This window comes from Clupea harengus, chromosome 14 (genome assembly GCF_900700415.2).
Source record: "Clupea harengus chromosome 14, Ch_v2.0.2, whole genome shotgun sequence".
In the NCBI taxonomy this organism is placed as follows: domain Eukaryota; kingdom Metazoa; phylum Chordata; class Actinopteri; order Clupeiformes; family Clupeidae; genus Clupea; species Clupea harengus.
In genome coordinates, this window is record NC_045165.1 from 24,509,906 (window position 1) to 24,526,811 (window position 16,906).

The 16,906-nt window shown below is 41.2% G+C and overlaps 1 protein-coding gene, 3 long non-coding RNA genes and 11 other non-coding genes across 15 annotated transcripts; all 15 read left to right on the forward strand.

The window, feature by feature from the left end:
- The first annotated feature begins 1,267 nt into the window (after positions 1-1,267).
- On the forward strand, positions 1,268-2,634 carry LOC105896485. The gene is made up of 3 exons (XR_004165102.2): positions 1,268-1,404; positions 2,039-2,091; positions 2,374-2,634. It is a non-coding gene; the product is annotated as an uncharacterized LOC105896485 (long non-coding RNA).
- Positions 2,635-4,039: 1,405 nt separating this feature from the next.
- Positions 4,040-7,098, forward strand: LOC122133502. The gene is made up of 3 exons (XR_006152815.1): positions 4,040-4,888; positions 6,514-6,609; positions 6,826-7,098. It is a non-coding gene; the product is annotated as an uncharacterized LOC122133502 (long non-coding RNA).
- On the forward strand, positions 4,662-4,742 carry LOC116223631. The gene has a single exon (XR_004165182.1). It is a non-coding gene; the product is annotated as a small nucleolar RNA Z195/SNORD33/SNORD32 family (small nucleolar RNA).
- On the forward strand, positions 5,095-5,168 carry LOC116223635. The gene has a single exon (XR_004165186.1). It is a non-coding gene; the product is annotated as a small nucleolar RNA Z195/SNORD33/SNORD32 family (small nucleolar RNA).
- On the forward strand, positions 6,675-6,744 carry LOC116223639. The gene has a single exon (XR_004165190.1). It is a non-coding gene; the product is annotated as a small nucleolar RNA SNORD50 (small nucleolar RNA).
- Positions 7,099-7,592: 494 nt separating the features above from the next.
- LOC116223636 lies at positions 7,593-7,668 on the forward strand. Its single transcript, XR_004165187.1, has one exon. It is a non-coding gene; the product is annotated as a small nucleolar RNA SNORD34 (small nucleolar RNA).
- An 88-nt stretch (positions 7,669-7,756) lies between these two features.
- LOC105896477 lies at positions 7,757-9,053 on the forward strand. Its single transcript, XR_004165172.2, has 4 exons — positions 7,757-7,801; positions 8,208-8,252; positions 8,603-8,762; positions 8,968-9,053. It is a non-coding gene; the product is annotated as an uncharacterized LOC105896477 (long non-coding RNA).
- LOC116223650 lies at positions 8,048-8,129 on the forward strand. Its single transcript, XR_004165201.1, has one exon. It is a non-coding gene; the product is annotated as a small nucleolar RNA Z195/SNORD33/SNORD32 family (small nucleolar RNA).
- Positions 8,460-8,536, forward strand: LOC116223632. The gene has a single exon (XR_004165183.1). It is a non-coding gene; the product is annotated as a small nucleolar RNA Z195/SNORD33/SNORD32 family (small nucleolar RNA).
- LOC116223640 lies at positions 8,817-8,886 on the forward strand. The gene has a single exon (XR_004165191.1). It is a non-coding gene; the product is annotated as a small nucleolar RNA SNORD50 (small nucleolar RNA).
- A 663-nt stretch (positions 9,054-9,716) lies between the features above and the next one.
- On the forward strand, positions 9,717-9,792 carry LOC116223637. Its single transcript, XR_004165188.1, has one exon. It is a non-coding gene; the product is annotated as a small nucleolar RNA SNORD34 (small nucleolar RNA).
- A 374-nt stretch (positions 9,793-10,166) lies between these two features.
- LOC116223630 lies at positions 10,167-10,247 on the forward strand. The gene has a single exon (XR_004165181.1). It is a non-coding gene; the product is annotated as a small nucleolar RNA Z195/SNORD33/SNORD32 family (small nucleolar RNA).
- Positions 10,248-10,600: 353 nt separating this feature from the next.
- LOC116223633 lies at positions 10,601-10,677 on the forward strand. Its single transcript, XR_004165184.1, has one exon. It is a non-coding gene; the product is annotated as a small nucleolar RNA Z195/SNORD33/SNORD32 family (small nucleolar RNA).
- A 230-nt stretch (positions 10,678-10,907) lies between these two features.
- LOC116223641 lies at positions 10,908-10,977 on the forward strand. The gene has a single exon (XR_004165192.1). It is a non-coding gene; the product is annotated as a small nucleolar RNA SNORD50 (small nucleolar RNA).
- A 2,772-nt stretch (positions 10,978-13,749) lies between these two features.
- atp5if1b (ATP synthase inhibitory factor subunit 1b) lies at positions 13,750-15,554 on the forward strand. Its single transcript, XM_012823221.3, has 3 exons — positions 13,750-13,881; positions 14,874-14,986; positions 15,273-15,554. The coding sequence occupies exons 1-3, from the start codon at positions 13,813-13,815 to the stop codon at positions 15,406-15,408; spliced, it is 318 nt and encodes a 105-aa protein (XP_012678675.1). The 5' UTR covers positions 13,750-13,812; the 3' UTR covers positions 15,409-15,554.
- The last annotated feature ends 1,352 nt before the right edge of the window (positions 15,555-16,906 follow it).

A 16,906-nucleotide genomic window follows, 5' to 3' on the forward strand; every position in this document is an offset into this window, starting at 1 on the left:
CTGATTAATCTTGGAGATCAACGTGGAGGGGATCAGTGTTGAATGCTGAACAGAGGTCAGTGAACAGCATTGTGACTTAAGAGTTGGGACTGTCCAGGTGGGTAAGGGCAGAGTGGAGTGCCGTGTGTTCCTCTTCACATGCAGTGTAAAACATGGGGTCAAAACCATCATGTTGTCACGTGTCAGGTTAACATGGATTTAGCAGATAGGAGTGACATGGGAATCGATGTGCATCCTGCATCTTTTAGACTTTTCCTCAACGTAGAGGAAGAATTTAAGAGTTGTACCATGCTACTACAATTCCACCATATAGGGTTAGTGTGCCCTATGTTCCTTCAGTTAGCCAACACAGTTTGTCTACATCAGTGGTAGATTGATGGCTTAAAATGAGTGAATAATATGTGCCACAAGTGACCCAAACCTTCTAAGGTTGTTGTTTGCCAGCCATCAACAGAACAGAAGACTAAAAAAACATTATTTGCAGGCGATTGGGAAGATGAGCGAATTCATTTCACAGGCTACGGAGGTCTGTGTTGAATAGGGGGGCGTGGCCGGAGCGGAGTTCAGCACAGACGTGACATTTTCTCAGTGGTTTTGTTTTCTAATTAATGCTTGTTCATCGTTGCGATCGTTGTTGTGTTTATAAGAAAGAAATACAGCCTTGCAGGACAAAATACAGGGGAATTTGGGCGATTTTGATGCACAAAATGATGTTTCCGTCTGAAAGTTGCAATTCTGTTTCAAACGGTACATTCTGCGAATTCTCCCCGCGTACCCCAGTTTGGGAACCGATGGTCTACATTTTAAAACGTACCCAGGGACACTGTCGACAGGCCTACAAAATGGAGTGGAAACACCTCAAAGATTCAGCAGTTTATACTAATACCACACATTCATCAGAAACTCACCAAAACTAGTATTGGATGGATTTAATTAACCCAATTCAATAAAACCAATTACTGGCCGAACCAGAAATTGAAACAGCGGGTCTGCAACACTGCAATCAGAATGTTGCGACAAAACTACACGGTGCACGTGCGATTTTGGAAGATTCGTGAAATATCCCCTACGTAGGGGGTGGGGGTTTCCGGATGTACCATTATTTAAATAAATCACTTGTAATTGATTGCTGAATCGTTTGTCAATACATGTCCATCATATGGGGCTATAAAATAATAGCTTACATAATTAACAACGTGTAAAAACATTCTCTACTTATTTTTCACGCATTATTTGCGATCTATAATTCGGGCTCCCCTTGTGTGTGTGGTTGAGTCCAGTGTGCCAGTGAAGCAAGGGCACGCATGCATGTTTTCATCAGACTGTGGTGACGATATGGCGAGATTCTTACAAACAAACTTTAGAAATGTATTCGCCAGGCAGTTAAGGATGTCATCCGATCAGGTAGGCTGGACTTAAATGAAGCGTTGCTAGACGTGTTTCTATTTGCTCTGTAATGTAAAAAAAAAAAAAGTTAGTTTCCCTATCGGTGGCATTTGAACAAAGTCCAAAACCTGTTCATTGTAAAGATATTAAATTCAAAGTCAAACGCTACAGGGTATGCAATGCAACGCTGTTTCTGACAAGTACAATAACTACGCGTTCAATGTGATTCAACAAGGTCATTGCATTAAAAAAAAATACACGCACAATTAATAACCGTGGTTGCATTTATAAACGTAATTTAGCCTGCTTTTATCGATAGTCCATTTTGATCTTTGACGCAGTGGTGTAGCCTACTGCCTGTTTGGCGTTTAGGGTCAAATCTTGATGTGCAGCCCTATTTGAGGACCGGTGAACCAGCTAAACAAAATGTAAATAGTTTTTCTTAGACCTGTCTGCCTCATTACTGGCCCTCCGATCGATGATAGCAGACAAATCCAAGGCTGAATTTCTTTCCCATACACCCCTGCTATGACGTAGCCCATAATTCATACATTCTCTGACTACAGTAAAGACGTGCTTCTCTGTGTAATGTACAATCTCACTTTAGATGTAGGCTTACTTGAGATTAACTCTGTTTGTTCTCGTCCAAGAGGTAGGGGGAACGTTTGGAAAGAAGCAAGCAACGAAGGAGGAGATGTACTTTAAGTGAGTAGTTCTGATGTCTTATTGAAATTGATTGTATTTGTTATTTTCAAACACTGGTTTACTACTGAACATCAGTGGGTGTGGTGTCAATGGAGCTGTCATTTGGGTGGCAGTTTTAAGACGTCAAGTTGCCTTGTTGCAAGACGGTTTCGTAGTTTTTTACTTTTAAAAGGATGGTTTCCTTTTGACCTCATTAAGAGTTGTAAAAATGTACAATGACTTATTATCTAATCTGTCTTCTCTGTCTGCTCTGCAAACATGGAACGTTAATAACTTATCCAGGCGTAAAGAGAAGGAACAGCTAGCTTCTCTGAAGCAGCACCACCAGGAAGAGATAGACCATCACAAGAAGGAGATAGACCGGCTGCAGCAAGAGATCAAACGCCACGAAGGGAAAATCAAAGAACTGAAAGGCTGAATGTGGTTATACAAAAATGTTGGGAGCTCCTTGTGCCTGGACTCTTGCTTGTGATGCATGATGTTCCCTACCTGATTGTAACTTCAATGTACATATGGATTATTAAAATGATTGGTTGAGCTAAATGCAAATGTCTCTCTCTGTAGGACTAAAATCAAAATAAAACATAATGGTAAGCTATCCATGCACCTTTCCACAGTTAAGTCTTGCATTTGCTGATACCCATACCTCTTACATAGACACCGAAATAAGCAAAGGCCTAAGTTATCCATATTTCCCTTTCTCAAGTGTAAATTTCTGCCTTCTAGTTTCCCCCTTTGTACAAGAATCCTCAAGATGGTTGGCGCTTGTGAATATGACTCATGTGAGTGTGGCGCTCTGCAAACTATCCCTCTAAGCCAACCTCCTCGCTCTCGACCACGCTACTATTAAGTGGTTGAAGGATGCAGACATCCTAGTCTGAATTGCAAATCAATTTTATATCAACAATCTTGTAGTTTTTCATCAATTCAGCTATATTTTGAACTAGTTATTTTGTGTTGCCATGCAAATATTGAGTACAAATAATTATTTAGATAAAGCAGTCTGCCATATATTTACTTCTAAAAGGTCGTAAGTCGTTTTGTTATTAATAGTGTAGAAAATCATGGTTGTAATACAGTGGTGTGGTGAACATGAAGCAGTTTTGCAAAGACAAGTGTCATGTAGGGTCAGGCAGAAAGGCCTGTGTGCAGAGATTAGTGTCTTGTAAGGTCAAGCAGAAAGGCCTGTTCCTAGAGATGAGGCTTGTTTTCGAAAACAGGCCTACAGGTGCAGGCTGTAGGAGACAGCCAAGCATTCATAAGAGGGGTCTCAGGATAAGAGATGCAGACAAGTCAAGGGCAGACGAAACCTCCCAAAAAGTTGCAAATAGGGTCTCTGAAACATTGGCAAGGACACCAACCTGCTCTCACAAGTCACCATTGTCTTAAAATGTGAGCATACATTTTCTGATTGGTTGAGCTTGGATACGTTTTGGGTTCTTGATTGGAAAAGCATAGTGCACTAGTTAGTTTGTGCACTAGTTTTTTTTTACAGAACTGCTCCATGGACAACCACTCAGATTGAATGAAAAGTCTGCAAGACATCGCATTCGGCTTCTGACTCTCATTGAAGTATCAACTTTAAGATTTGAAGAGGTTGTTTCGCTACAACAATAGCTGGAGAACCGTCTCCCTAAAAAGTAGATTCTAAACGAAAGCTGAGATATGTCATTAGTGCTCATGTTGCCACCTCTGTAGCGGCTTACTTCTCAGCCTAGTGTGTTACTTCACTAGATGGCGCTAAGCCAGATACATCGGCGCCGTCCTCTTTCAGAAATGAAAAGAGGAAGAAGAACTACATTGTCACTTCCCGTTTGACCGAGACTCCTCCCTCGCCCCTGTTTATTGTATATATATCATGTAGAGTGGTCTAGAATTTCATTTCCGACATCATGGCGGTTCTCTATAATAAGGTGTGTTGAAGTCGTGAATTGCTTCTTTTAAAATGTATAGTGTTAGTTAACCCGCACAATTGAAGTAATTATTCAGCTTCTGGAAAATTTGTGTAAAGGTTGTCAAGACTTCAACTTTTAAGAACTTGACTTATTTTATTGAAATTAAGGCATGTGTCCCAGCCACGTGTACTGGGAACATGCACCAACGAGGGAGGTTAACGTTATTCCTGAATCCGTCACCTGTACTAGTACATCGATGTGATTTGGGTTTTATAGTACGGCCTTCAATGCAGTTGAATTTTCTTATAAGAAAGTTATTAACGTCATACGACTGGACATGAGAATAAGTGAAGAAACGTTAACCTCATAGCGTGCTATTAGATTGTCTGACTAGCCAACTACTTAGCTTAGTTAGCTAACGTTGTTTAGCCTAGGTAGTACGTTACGGTATGCCCTGATCCCAGTCGTGGTTAAGTGGAGACAACGGTAACCCTCCTCTAAAGATAGTAGTGGTAAATTGAAGTTCAGTTAAGAAACTTAAAATATCTGATCTGCATAGCGAAGGTATTGTTAATAAACCGTGCTGCAAGATTGTCAGTGACCCAACTTGTCTTTGTCATCATGGCTAACGCCAGATTCTCTTTTCTGGGCTTGTCAGCGTTTCCTTTTGCTTGTTTTGTCAATGATGATTTTTATCACTAAATCTTCGAGTTTAACGACCATGAGAGTACAACATGCACTCCCATCTGAGACACCAAGCAGGGCGCTCAGTTTCAGAAGTGTGAAGTGCTTTTACCATGCATTAAGTTGTCCCACATTTGTCCATTTCTTAAGGTTCTTATCGATGGCCGGGGCCATCTCCTCGGGAGACTTGCTGCCATCTCTGAAGTACGTCTCAATGGGTGAGTACAAATGTAGAACAGATGAATAATGAATCATATGTGCCACATTGTATATATTATAGTCCAATTTCTTCTGTTGGTGTAGTTAATGGCTCAATATCTTAATGCATTTTGATGTTGCCTAGACTTGTATTGGTTCTGAAAGAATTGAGGTCTTAGCTTGAAAAAAGTGCCACAATGCAGAACTTTGTTTGTAGTTGGATACCACTGTCGGTGATGTTTTTACCCATCTTGTTTGAGTTTACCATGAAAACTCACATGCACTACCATCTGAGACAGTAGTACAGGGATTAAAGTATTCCGGCACCGTGCCGGATTTCCGGCGTGCAGCGTTTGGCTGGGAAAAAAATTATTTTATATATATAAAAAAAAAAAACACATCTCTATCATCACCATCACTTTCGAGTTTATGAGTTCGTCTGCCAATGAAATGAGAGCAGCACAACTCTCCCGCTCTCAAAATAACATTATTAGCCAATCAGAAGTAGATTGAGGCGGGTCGGGAAAATGTGCTTCAAACGCCGACTTTTCTCTATCGCTCTGCCTAGCGTAGATGCCCGAGTAGAGACATCACACCAAAGGAGAGTAAGATGGAAAGTAAGTTCATGAAAATAAATGGCGTTGGGCATGGATACAAGAGATGGGAAGGGAAGGACAGTAAGCCTTTTGGTAGCTGGTGTAAGAAGTTAAGAGAAGCAGGTGCCTGCTTCTGCACTTTGTGCTGGAGAAAGCTAATATATGCAACTAGCTCTCCAACACACAACGCCTTTACCGGGAGCAACATCCACAGCTGATGTACCGGCATCAATAACTGACCGTGTGTAAACTGTCAATATCCAATCAGCATGCCGCTATTTTAAAACACGGCATAACACCAGAGTTTAAAAGAGGTATTTCGGAAAAGCAAAAAAAAACGGCATGTTTTCCTTAAATGTCGACGAAGCCACCAACAAGTACATAGACAAAGTCCTGTTTTGTATTTATTTCCCAACATTAAAGTTACCAGTTCTTGTAACATTTTAATGTTTTGTTATTTGTTTTATTGATATATTTTCTAATAACAAAGTAATTATGGAAATGTTGCAATATAAAACTACATTATTATCTACAGTTCACTGTTGCACTTTAACAGTTTAAAAAGTAAATCGCTGTCCTTTTTCATATATCCTCAATGAAATGGTTGCAAATCAAATCTTCTTCCACTGACATACCCTTATAACATGTCACCTTGTGATTGTAGGTCATCTTGTAACCTTTCAAGGACAAAGCTTAGCAGCAAAACTTGATATCAAAAGAAATTGTGAATGCTACATGTGTTAGTACCATATTGTAGTGAGGTGGAGTACTATTGCTGACCTTTCTTGGGATTGCAGTTTCAAAAGTCCCACCATAATCTGCAATCATTCATTTCTAAATGTTTTTTTTTTTTTTTCCCGACCCTGCGAATGTGTCCATGCCACGGGACACACCCCCCCCCCACAAACACACACACACACACACACACACACACAAAAAAAAGTTCAGGCTCAGGATTTTTTTTTGCTTTAAACCCTGAGTAGTATTGTTAAAGCAAGCTGTGTTCCAAATGCTGAATATGTCCACTAAGCAGTTATATTTTCTTCCAGGCCACTAAGTGATTGTGAGATTCGAGGGAATCAACATCTCTGGAAACTACCGTAGCCATAGTACTCCTAGCAGGATATTCTGGAGGACTGTTAGGGGTGAGTACATATGCATGTTGAATTGAACCTACAGCTCTACTTTATTAAAGGACACGACATTCCCCATGCTGTGATGAGCATTTATCCCGAACCTGACTGTTCTGATGAAACATTTACGGATCTGACTCCTGAGCTTGGCTGGAGTGTTAATGTTTGCAAAAAAGGGAGACTTGGGTGCTGGAGACTTAATTTGACTTACCCACTTGAATCTGACAGGTATGCTTCCTCACAAGACCAAGAGGGGACAGGCTGCTCTGGAGAGGCTAAAGGTGATGGGATTCCCCCTCCTTATGACAAGGCAAGTGACTGCTTTGCTGATGGGTTGAATTGATCAGGAGTGCCCAAGCCCAAACATGGGTGTACATCCTTTGAGATGTTTTTAAGTGTAAAAATGTTTGCCGGGGTGGGGGGGGATTAGCCGCATAGCTCATATCTGAGAAGGGCCCCATATACCCTTTCCCCTAAACTCTTATTTTTGGCCAGATTCTGTCACTCGCCGCCCCGCCCCCCCCCCCCCCCCAGATTAGTAAAAAAAAAATTGTAAAATCACAGTAGCCTACGACTTGGACATTTGATAGTGAAATTAATAAAAATCATTTTTTTGTATCTGTTTGATAGGTCTATGTTGTAACAGGGTTGGGAGTGTAACTGAAGTCTACAAATACATTACACATACATACATCAATGTGGCAAACTCTATTTGTGAACCACTGAATGTGAGCGGTTGCTACGATGATATTGAGTTACTTCATTACCTTTTGGCTAGCTGGCGTCTTGACGTGCCTGTCACTCAAGTGGGCAAACATTTTGCCTATAACGCTAGGGGATGTATTTCTCCCGTGATTTTGTTCAAAAAGGTCTGATTCCATGCTGAACTGAGAATCGGTTTTTCTTACCTAATTCTGCAGTTCTGTCTGTTTTCCGCAACGCAGAATTCATAAGGCACTTGCATGAGCAAACTTGGGCACTCCTGGTGTTAAAACTGTTGTCAGTGATGATCCCTAACTTTACCTACCTTGTTTGAGAACATATGAGAACTTTCAAATATCTGAGACAACATTGCCTTATAACTGTGTTTTGAAGGCATGCTTCATTTATGAGAAATTAACTGTCCCTATTTTGTCAACAGAGGCAGCAGCGTATGGTGGTCCTAGCCACTCTTAAAATTGTGCTCCTGAAGCCTTCGCGTTAGGTAAGTCATGTAACCTGCATGGTTATCCACTGACTTATAAAGGAACATGGGTGGATTTGTCTGTCCTAGTAGTTTTTTAAGTGTGTTGTACGTCAAAGAGCAATGGTTTAATTGTGCAGCTTCAAAACTGCATAGTTTTAAATCCCTGCTTTGTTTTGGTTCATTGTAGTTTGCCCTCCTTGGGTGCATAAAGTTGGCTGGAACTTCCAGCCATTTCTGGGCTTGACAGCGTTTCCTTTTGCTTGTTTTGTCAGTGATGATTTTTTATCACTAAATCTTCGAGTTTAACGACCATGAGAGTACAACATGCACTCCCATCTGAGACATCAAGCAGGGCGCTCAGTTTCAGAAGTGTGATGTGCTTTTACCATGCATTAAGATGTCCCACATTTGTCCATTTCTTAAGGTTCTTATCGATGGCAGGGGCCATCTCTGAAGTACGTCTCAATGGGTGAGTACAAATGTAGAACAGATGAATAATGAATCATATGTGCCACATTGTGTATATTATAGTCCAATTACTTTTGTTGGTGTAGTTAATGGCTCAATATCTTAATGCATTTTGACGTTGCCTAGACTTGTATTGGGTCTGAAAGAGTTGAGGTCTTGGCTTGAAAAAAGTGCCACAATGCAGAACTTGGTTTTGTAGTTGGATACCACTGTCGGTGATGTTTTTACCCATCTTGTTTGAGTTTACCATGAAAAAAACTCACATGCACTACCATCTGAGACAGTAGTATTGTTAAAGCAAGCTGTGGTCCAATTGCTGAATGTCCACTAAGCAGTTATATTTTCTTCCAGGCCACTAAGTGGTGATTGTGAGATGCGAGGGAATCAACATCTCTGGAAACTTTTACCGTGAAGTACTTGGCTTTCCTGCGCAAGAGAATGAACACCAATCCCTCTCGTGGACCATACCACTTCAGAGCTCCTAGCAGGATCTTCTGGAGGACTGTCAGGGGTGAGTGCATGTTGAATTGAACCTACAGCTACTTTATAGGACATGCCTTTCCCCATGCTGTGATGAGCATTTATCCCGAACCTGACTGTTCTGATGAAACATTTACGGATCTGACTCCTGAGCTTGGCTGTAGTGTTAATGTTTGCAAAAATGTGAGACTTGGGTGCTGGAGACTTAATTTGACTTTCCAACTTGAATCTGACAGGTATGCTTCCTCACAAGGCCAAGAGGGGACAGGCTGCTCTTGAGAGGCTGAAGGTGATGGGATTCCCCCTCCTTATGACAAGGCAAGTGACTACTTTGCTGATAGGTTGAATTGATCAGGAGTGCCCAAGCCCAAACATGGGTTTTCATCCTTTGAGATGTTTTTAAGTGTAAAAATGTTTGCCGGGGCAGGAGTTATCCGCATAGCTCGTATCTGAGAAGGGCCCCATATACCCTTTCCCCCTAAATTCATATTTTGCCAGATTCTGTCACTTTTTTCCCCCCTAGAATATTTTTTTTTTTAAATTAATTTCACTATCAAAAATGTCCAAGTCATAGGCTACTGCAATATTTTATGCAAATGTTTTATCTGTATGTGATAGACTTATGTTGTAACAGGGTTGAAAGTGAAGGGTAGCAATGCTGGTATAACTGAAGTTTACAAATACATTACACATACATACATCAATGTGGCAAACTATTTTTAAACCACTGAATGTGAGCGGTTGCTACGATGAGTTATTTTATTACCTTTGGCTAGCTGGCGTCACTCAAGTGGGCAAACATTTTGCCTGTAACGCTAGGGGATGTATTTGTCTCCCGTGATTTTGTTCAAAAATGTCTAATTCCATGCTGAACTGAGAATCCGTTTTTCTTACCCAATTCTGCGTTTCTGTCCGCGTTTTCCACAAAGCAGAATTCATAAGGCACTTGCATGCGCAAACTTGGGCACTCCTGGTGTTAAAACTGTCTTGTCAGTGATGATCCCTAACTTTACCTACCTTGTTTGAAAACATATGAGAACATTCAAATATCTGAGACAACATTGCCTTATTACTGTTTTTTTGAAGGCCTGCTTCATTCATGAGATTAACTGTCCCCCCTTTTTGTCAACAGTCTCCGATGGTGGTCCCATCCACTCTTAAAATGTTGTGCCTGAAGCCTTCACGTTAGGTAAGTCATGTAACCTGCATGGTTATCCACTGACTTATAAAGGAACATGGGTGGATTTGTCTGTCCTAGTAGTTTTTTAAGTGTGTTGTACGCCAAAGAGCAATGGTTTAATTGTGCAGCTTCAAAACTGCATGGTTTTAAATCCCTGCTTTGTTTTGGTTCATTGTGGTTTGCCCTCCTTGGGTGCATAAAGTTGGCTGGAACTTCCAGCCATTTCTGGGCTTGACAGCATTTCCTTTTGCTTGTTTTGTCAATGATGATTTTTATCACTAAATCTTCGAGTTTAACGACCATGAGAGTACAACATGCACTCCCATCTGAGACATCAAGCAGGGCGCTCAGTTTCAGAAGTGTGATGTGCTTTTACCATGCATTAAGATGTTCCACATTTGTCCATTTCTTAAGGTTCTTATCGATGGCCGGGGCCATCATCTCGGGAAACTTGCTGCCATCTCTGAAGTACGTCTCAATGGGTGAGTACAAATGTAGAACAGATGAATAATGAATCATATGTGCCACATTGTGTATATTATAGTCCAATTACTTTTGTTGGTGTAGTTAATGGCTCAATATCTTTATGCATTTTGACGTTGCCTAGACTTGTATTGGGTCTGAAAGAGTTGAGGTCTTGGCTTGAAAAAAGTGCCACAATGCAGAACTTGGTTTTGTAGTTGGATACCACTGTCGGTGATGTTTTTACCCATCTTGTTTGAGTTTACCATGAAAAAAACTCACATGCACTACCATCTGAGACAGTAGTATTGTTAAAGCAAGCTGTGGTCCAAATGCTGAATATGTCCACTAAGCAGTTATATTTTCTTCCAGGCCACTAATCGATTGTGAGATTCGAGGGAATCAACATCTCTGGAAACTTGACCGTAGCCATAGTACTCCTAGCAGGATCTTCTGGAGGACTGTCAGGGGTGAGTACATGTGCATGTTGAATTGAACCTACAGCTCCTACTTTATTAAGACATGACCTTCCCCATGCTGTGATGAGAATTTATCCCGAACCTGACCGTTCTGATGAAACATTTACGGATCTGACTCCTGAGCTTGGCAGGAGTGTTTTGTACAGTCAAAGAGCAATGCAGTTCTGCAGCTACATAATAAAACCATAGTTTTAAATCCCTGCTTTGTTTTGGTTCATTGTAGTTTGCTCTCCTTAACGCCTGGCGCATGAATTTGGCTGGAGGTACCAGGCCATCGTTGGCACACTGGAGAAGAAAGTCAAGGCTAAGCTTCACTATCCCAAGAAGACTGATCAAGCTGACTAAGCAGGGGGAGAAGAACGTTGGGGGCAGGATTGCTCAGTAAACAGATGTTCTGAAACTGTATGGTGTCCCTGTGTGAAGGGTTGAATGGACAACAATAAAATTGAGTGAATTGCGCCAAGCTGTGAAGACTTTTATTCCATTGCAGTTGCTTTCTGTTATAACACATCGCAAACCTGTGTCTGATTACCTGATGTCGTATTCTCTTCAGATTTATCATCGTCGTACAGTCTACATGCGGCAAACTTGATGTAGGGCTTACCTAAGTTCATTAGATCCATGTCGTACAGTGGCTTGTAATCAACTTGGACGATTGCTGAAATCTCACGGCTTTAGGCACCTTTTTAGAAGGGACTATGGATTAAAACTCAGATTAAATACAGCTGAAACTGAAACAGTTGGTTGAACATATCTTTCAACGTGATAATTAGCCAACACTGCTGACTCCAGAATATTTTTTTCGCTAACTGGGACTTGTGTACACATTTAGAGAATTTATTTTTCTTTCCCGTTATGCAAATTACTGCTGCATAAGCCATCACATTTAACCTATATACTAGGCTTACTGCTTACAATATTAACAGGAATTCTACCATTTTAATTTTTTTATGTTTCGGGATCCACTGTTCCCAAGTGTAGGTTTGTGTGCAGACCATTGCCACTGCACACACTTCTGTGCAGGGCTGAACAACCAGCCTTGCCACATCACAGAACCATGTCCACTCACAGACTGAGCTGAGCTAGGAATTCCACACAAGAAGATTTTGTGTAGAGACCAGTTATTCAGTAAGGGTCCTGTGTGCAGTGTAAACAAAGTGCATTGCAAATGGCAACTTTGTTGTGCAAAAGTAATTGGGCAGAGCACTGGTACAAAGCCAATGAAGTGCAGTTAGCATCTAACCAGAAGTTGGAAAAATAATATTGACGGCATCACTTGTGAGTACTTTACTCTATCTTACAGTATAATGTACAGTGTTAGACTGGTAAGCAACATGGGTTATACACATAGTGGTAAAGTGAACAGATCTCGATAGGGGATAGTGTGAATAGTATAGACTTAAAATAAGGGTGGTATGTACATTATCCATATAGATATATGTACTGTTTGTTGTATGCACAATCTAAATAATAGTAATGTGAACAACATGAGCAGTTCAGCCTGTGCAAGACTGAGCAGTGCAAATATAAATATACTAAGACTGCAGTAATATGTACAATGCTGCTTAGTGCTGTGGTGTGGAGTTTAACAGTCGCGGCTTCAGGGAAGAAGAGTGTGCAGAGCATAATCAAGCCGTTCGGATGGGATGCATTCTTGACCATGCTTTTCGCTTAGCCCAGACAGCGTTTATAGTCAATGTTCTAGGTGCCGGTGATCCATTGGGCAGTTTCTAACACCTGCTGCTGGAGTGCTTTACAGTCTGATTAAGCTTCGAGATCAACTTGGAGGGGATCACAGTGTTGAATGATGAGCAGAAGTCAGGGGACAGCATTGTGACAAGAGTTGGGACTGTCCAGCTGGGTCAGAGCAGAGTGGAGTGCAGTGTGTTCCTCTTCACATGCAGAATAAATCATGGGGTCAAAACCATGTTGTCACATATGCCAGGTTAACATGGATTTAGCATATAGGAGTGACATCCTACATCTTTTAGACTACTCAACGTAGAGAGGACATGGTCTTATTCTTGTAGGAGTTTTGGGACAGAGTTGTACCACCACAATTCTAGCATATAGGGTTAGTGTTAATAACCTACAGCACTCATAGGCATGTTATGTGAGGCAGAAGACCCATGTCACATTTTAAATAGTTTTTTTTTTTTTCCACATGACAAGCCAAGACATAATTTGAATTACTCTAGAGATGACATAGCCGCCCCCTCATGGGAGAGGCTTTGAGGTAGTCCATGATCCATTAGCTTCCTTCAGTTCCCTTTCATAGTTTGTCTAAAATGTTAAACTTACCCAGACACAATGTCAACAGGCCTTCAAAATGGATGCCTTTGAATTAAGCTATAGATCAATGAGGTTTAATATGCGTCTAAAAACATAGACTAACCCACAACATAAAAGTTCAGAACAATTCAGCAGCACATACCATTTCATACCAGGGTTATAATTTCTAAGATTCAGCAGTTTACACTTATACCACACATTCACCGAAAACTCACCAAAAACTAGTATGGGATAGATTTAATTCGCCTATTTCAATCTGTCGCTTGGATAACCCAACCACTAACCGAACCAGACTGCTACCAGATTTGGGTGGCGGGTTTGTAACAGCGGTTCTGCAACACCGCAGCCAGAATGTTGCGACGGCACTACATGGTCCATATGCGATTTAGCAAGTTGCGTGAACTTGCCCCCTACTGATGGTTTCCGGCTGTACCATTATTGAACTAAATCACTTGTATTTGATTTCTGGACCGTTTGTCAATACATGTCCATCATATGGGCCTATGAAATAATAGCCTACATAATTAACAAAGTGTAAAAACATCCTCTAGGTTCACGCATTATTTGCAATCTATAATTCGGGCTCCCCTTGTGTGTGTGGTTGAGTCCAGTGTCTATTTTAGAAGCAAGGGCACGCATGCATGTTTTGATCAGTCTGTGGTGACGGTATGGCGAGATTCTTACAAACAAACTTTAGAAATGTATTCGCCACGCAGTTAAGAATGTCATCCGACCAGGTAGGCTGGACTCAAATGTAGCTTTGCTAAACGTGTTTCTATTTGCTCTGTAATGTAAAAAAAAAAAAGTTACAATTTATTTTCCTTATCGGGGGCATTTGAACAAAGTCCAAAACCTGTTCATTGCAAAGATATATTATATATACATTCTACGTCAAACGCTACAGGGTACGCTACGTTGTTTCTGACAAGTAGAATAACCGCGTGTTCAATGTGATGCAACAAGGTCATAGGAAAATCTGCATTTAAAAAATACACGCACAATTAATAACAGCGTCAGTTATAACTATAGTCTACTCTCATCGTTAATCCATTTTGATCTTTGACGCAGGGGTGTCGCCTACTGGCCATTTGGCATGCAGGGTCAAATCTTGATGTGCGGCCCTATGAAACACTATGCAACAATTTGACACTTGAGGTGTGGTTTTATAGGCAACTAGTTTTGGTACCATCCTCAAATTAATTTTGATAGCATATGGTCCTGTGAAGAACAGATAAACACCTGTGTCTTCCCCACTAGCCATCCAAGATATGCCCTATGTAGTTCTGTGTAACGGGCTGGAACCCCCTGCAAAAATGGAAGAAAAGCTTTCACACGCATGACGCTGCCAGCTATACTGCCAAAAGACACCATTTAGTGTGTTAGCAAGCTTCTATCAGTGTCAGCTGGGCTGTTAGTGGCGTTTGCAAGGTTTTTGCATGCCTTTTAGGTAGTTAGCTTACTAGTTTTGGAACAGAACTCCGTATTCCTGCTTTAAGGGCCTGTGAACCAGCAAAACAAAATGTAAATGTTTTTTCTTAGACCTGTCTGCCTCATTACTGGCCCTCCGACCGATACAAGTCCATGGCTGAATTTCTTTCCCATACACCCCTGCTATGACTTAGCCCATAATTCAGACGTTATCTGACACAGCAAAGACGTGCTTCTCTGTAATGTACAATCTCACTTTAGATGTAGACCTGCTTGAGATGAACTCTGTTTGTTATCTTAGTTGGGTGAGCTTGGCAAAGGTGCAGGAAAAGGTGGTGGTGGCGGAGGCTCCATTCGAGAGGCAGGGGGAGCGTTTGGAAAGAAGCAAGCAATGGAGGAGGAGATGTACTTCAAGTGAGTAGTTCTGATGTCTTATTGACATACTGAACATTTTTGTAATTCGCGAACACTGGATCACTAACTGAACATCAGTGGGTGCGGTGTCAATGGAGCTGTTGTCTTGGTTGCAATTTTAAGACGGTCAAAGTTGCCTTGTTGCAAGACGGTCTCACGGTTTCTAGGTTTAAGGGATGGTTTCCTTTTGACCTAATTGGGTCACAAAAAACGTACAATTGCTTATTGTCGTATCTGTCTTGTCTGTCTGCTCTGTGCAAACATGTAACGTTAATAACTTATCCAGGCGTAAAGAGAAGGAACAGCTAGATTCTCTCAAGCAGCACCACCAGGGAGAGATAAACCATCACAAGAAGGAGATTGACCGGCTTCAGAAAGAGATCAAACGCCACGAAGGGAAAATGGACGAACTGAAAGGCTGAATGTGGCAAAAACACGAAAAAGCTGGGAGCTCCTTGTGCCTGGTTTCAGACTCAGTGATTGCTTGTGATGCATGATGTTCCGTACCTGATTGTAACTTTCACTGTACATATGGATTATTAAAATGACTGGTTGAGATAAATGCAAAGGTCTCTCTGTCGGACTTATTACTTTGAGGTTTTCTGTAACATGATTAAAATAAAAAAAGAATGGGAAGCTACACATGCACCTTTACACAATTAATCTTGCATTTACTGATATCCTTACACCCATGGCCGGATTATAAGACCATCGGCCCCTGGGTATGGACGTGTAAAAGCTTCTTTTTTTTTTTTTTTTCAACAGCACGATAACTAAATTCACCTGTACCTCAACAGGATTGACGGCGCACATACACATTTTCTAACACAGCGCAAGTACACTCAATTAAAGTAAACAGCGAATTAACAAAATACACTGCTTTCAACCACAAATAAAATATACATTTAAGCCACCTCTAGGGGAGAGTGGGGTGATTTGTGCCAGCGGGGAAGTTGTGCCACCCCCTGTTTCTAGGGAACCATAGAAGAAATTGGTCATGTGACCACACATTTTTTAAGTCAGCCATTTTACTCATCCTGCAAAGAAGAGAGCCTCATTGCATGAGAGGTAAGCACGTTTTTTGCCTTCCAAAATAAAATTTCTATGATCAAGGTTTTTTGATTGTTGTGTCTGAACAGTTATAAACAAGTTTGAAAACATTTCACACATGTTTTAGTGCTTTGGTAAGCTACACTATGACTCTATGACTCAAAAGTGCTGGATGATGCATTTTTTCCAAAAAGGTGGGATTGGGGTGATTTGTGCCAAAGAGCCTGGGTTAAGTTGTGCCGAAACATATTCTTTTATTGTAATTGTACTTGTATTCTTACATCACATCAGGTTTCAGAATGACAGGCATATCTTCGCAGATGAAGATTATGCACCATCAATAATAACAGACAGGCCAAACCCAGAAGAGCCCTCCACCAGTGCTGCTGCTGACCTGCCTGGACCATCACATGAGGAGCCAACCCATGCCACAGGTCTTGAAGCAGGTCTAGACCCTGGGGAGCCACCCACTCTTCCGGAACCAATTCCAGAGCAATCATCAAGTGACAAAGCTGGTTCTTCTGCCCATTTGGGTTATGTATCTCCAGAAGCCATACCCTTGCCAAAAGCCACAGCAAGAAGGCCCAGAATGAGAAGAAAGAAAGTAAAATCAAAAATCGTGACCGACACACCTGAGAAGATGGAGCTGGAGAAAGCACAAAAAGAAAAAGAAGATAAAATGGCTGAAAAGAAAAAGAATGAAAGGCAGAAGAAAAGGGCTCTCAAAGAATCAAATCAAACTAAACTCATGATTGACGATGATGAAGCAGAAGATGACCTGGAAGAACACACGCGACAGGGAAAATGAAAGGGGTGAAAAGGAGAAAAGGAATGAAAATAAGAAGAGAGGGGCTCTGAAAGGGTCCAAAC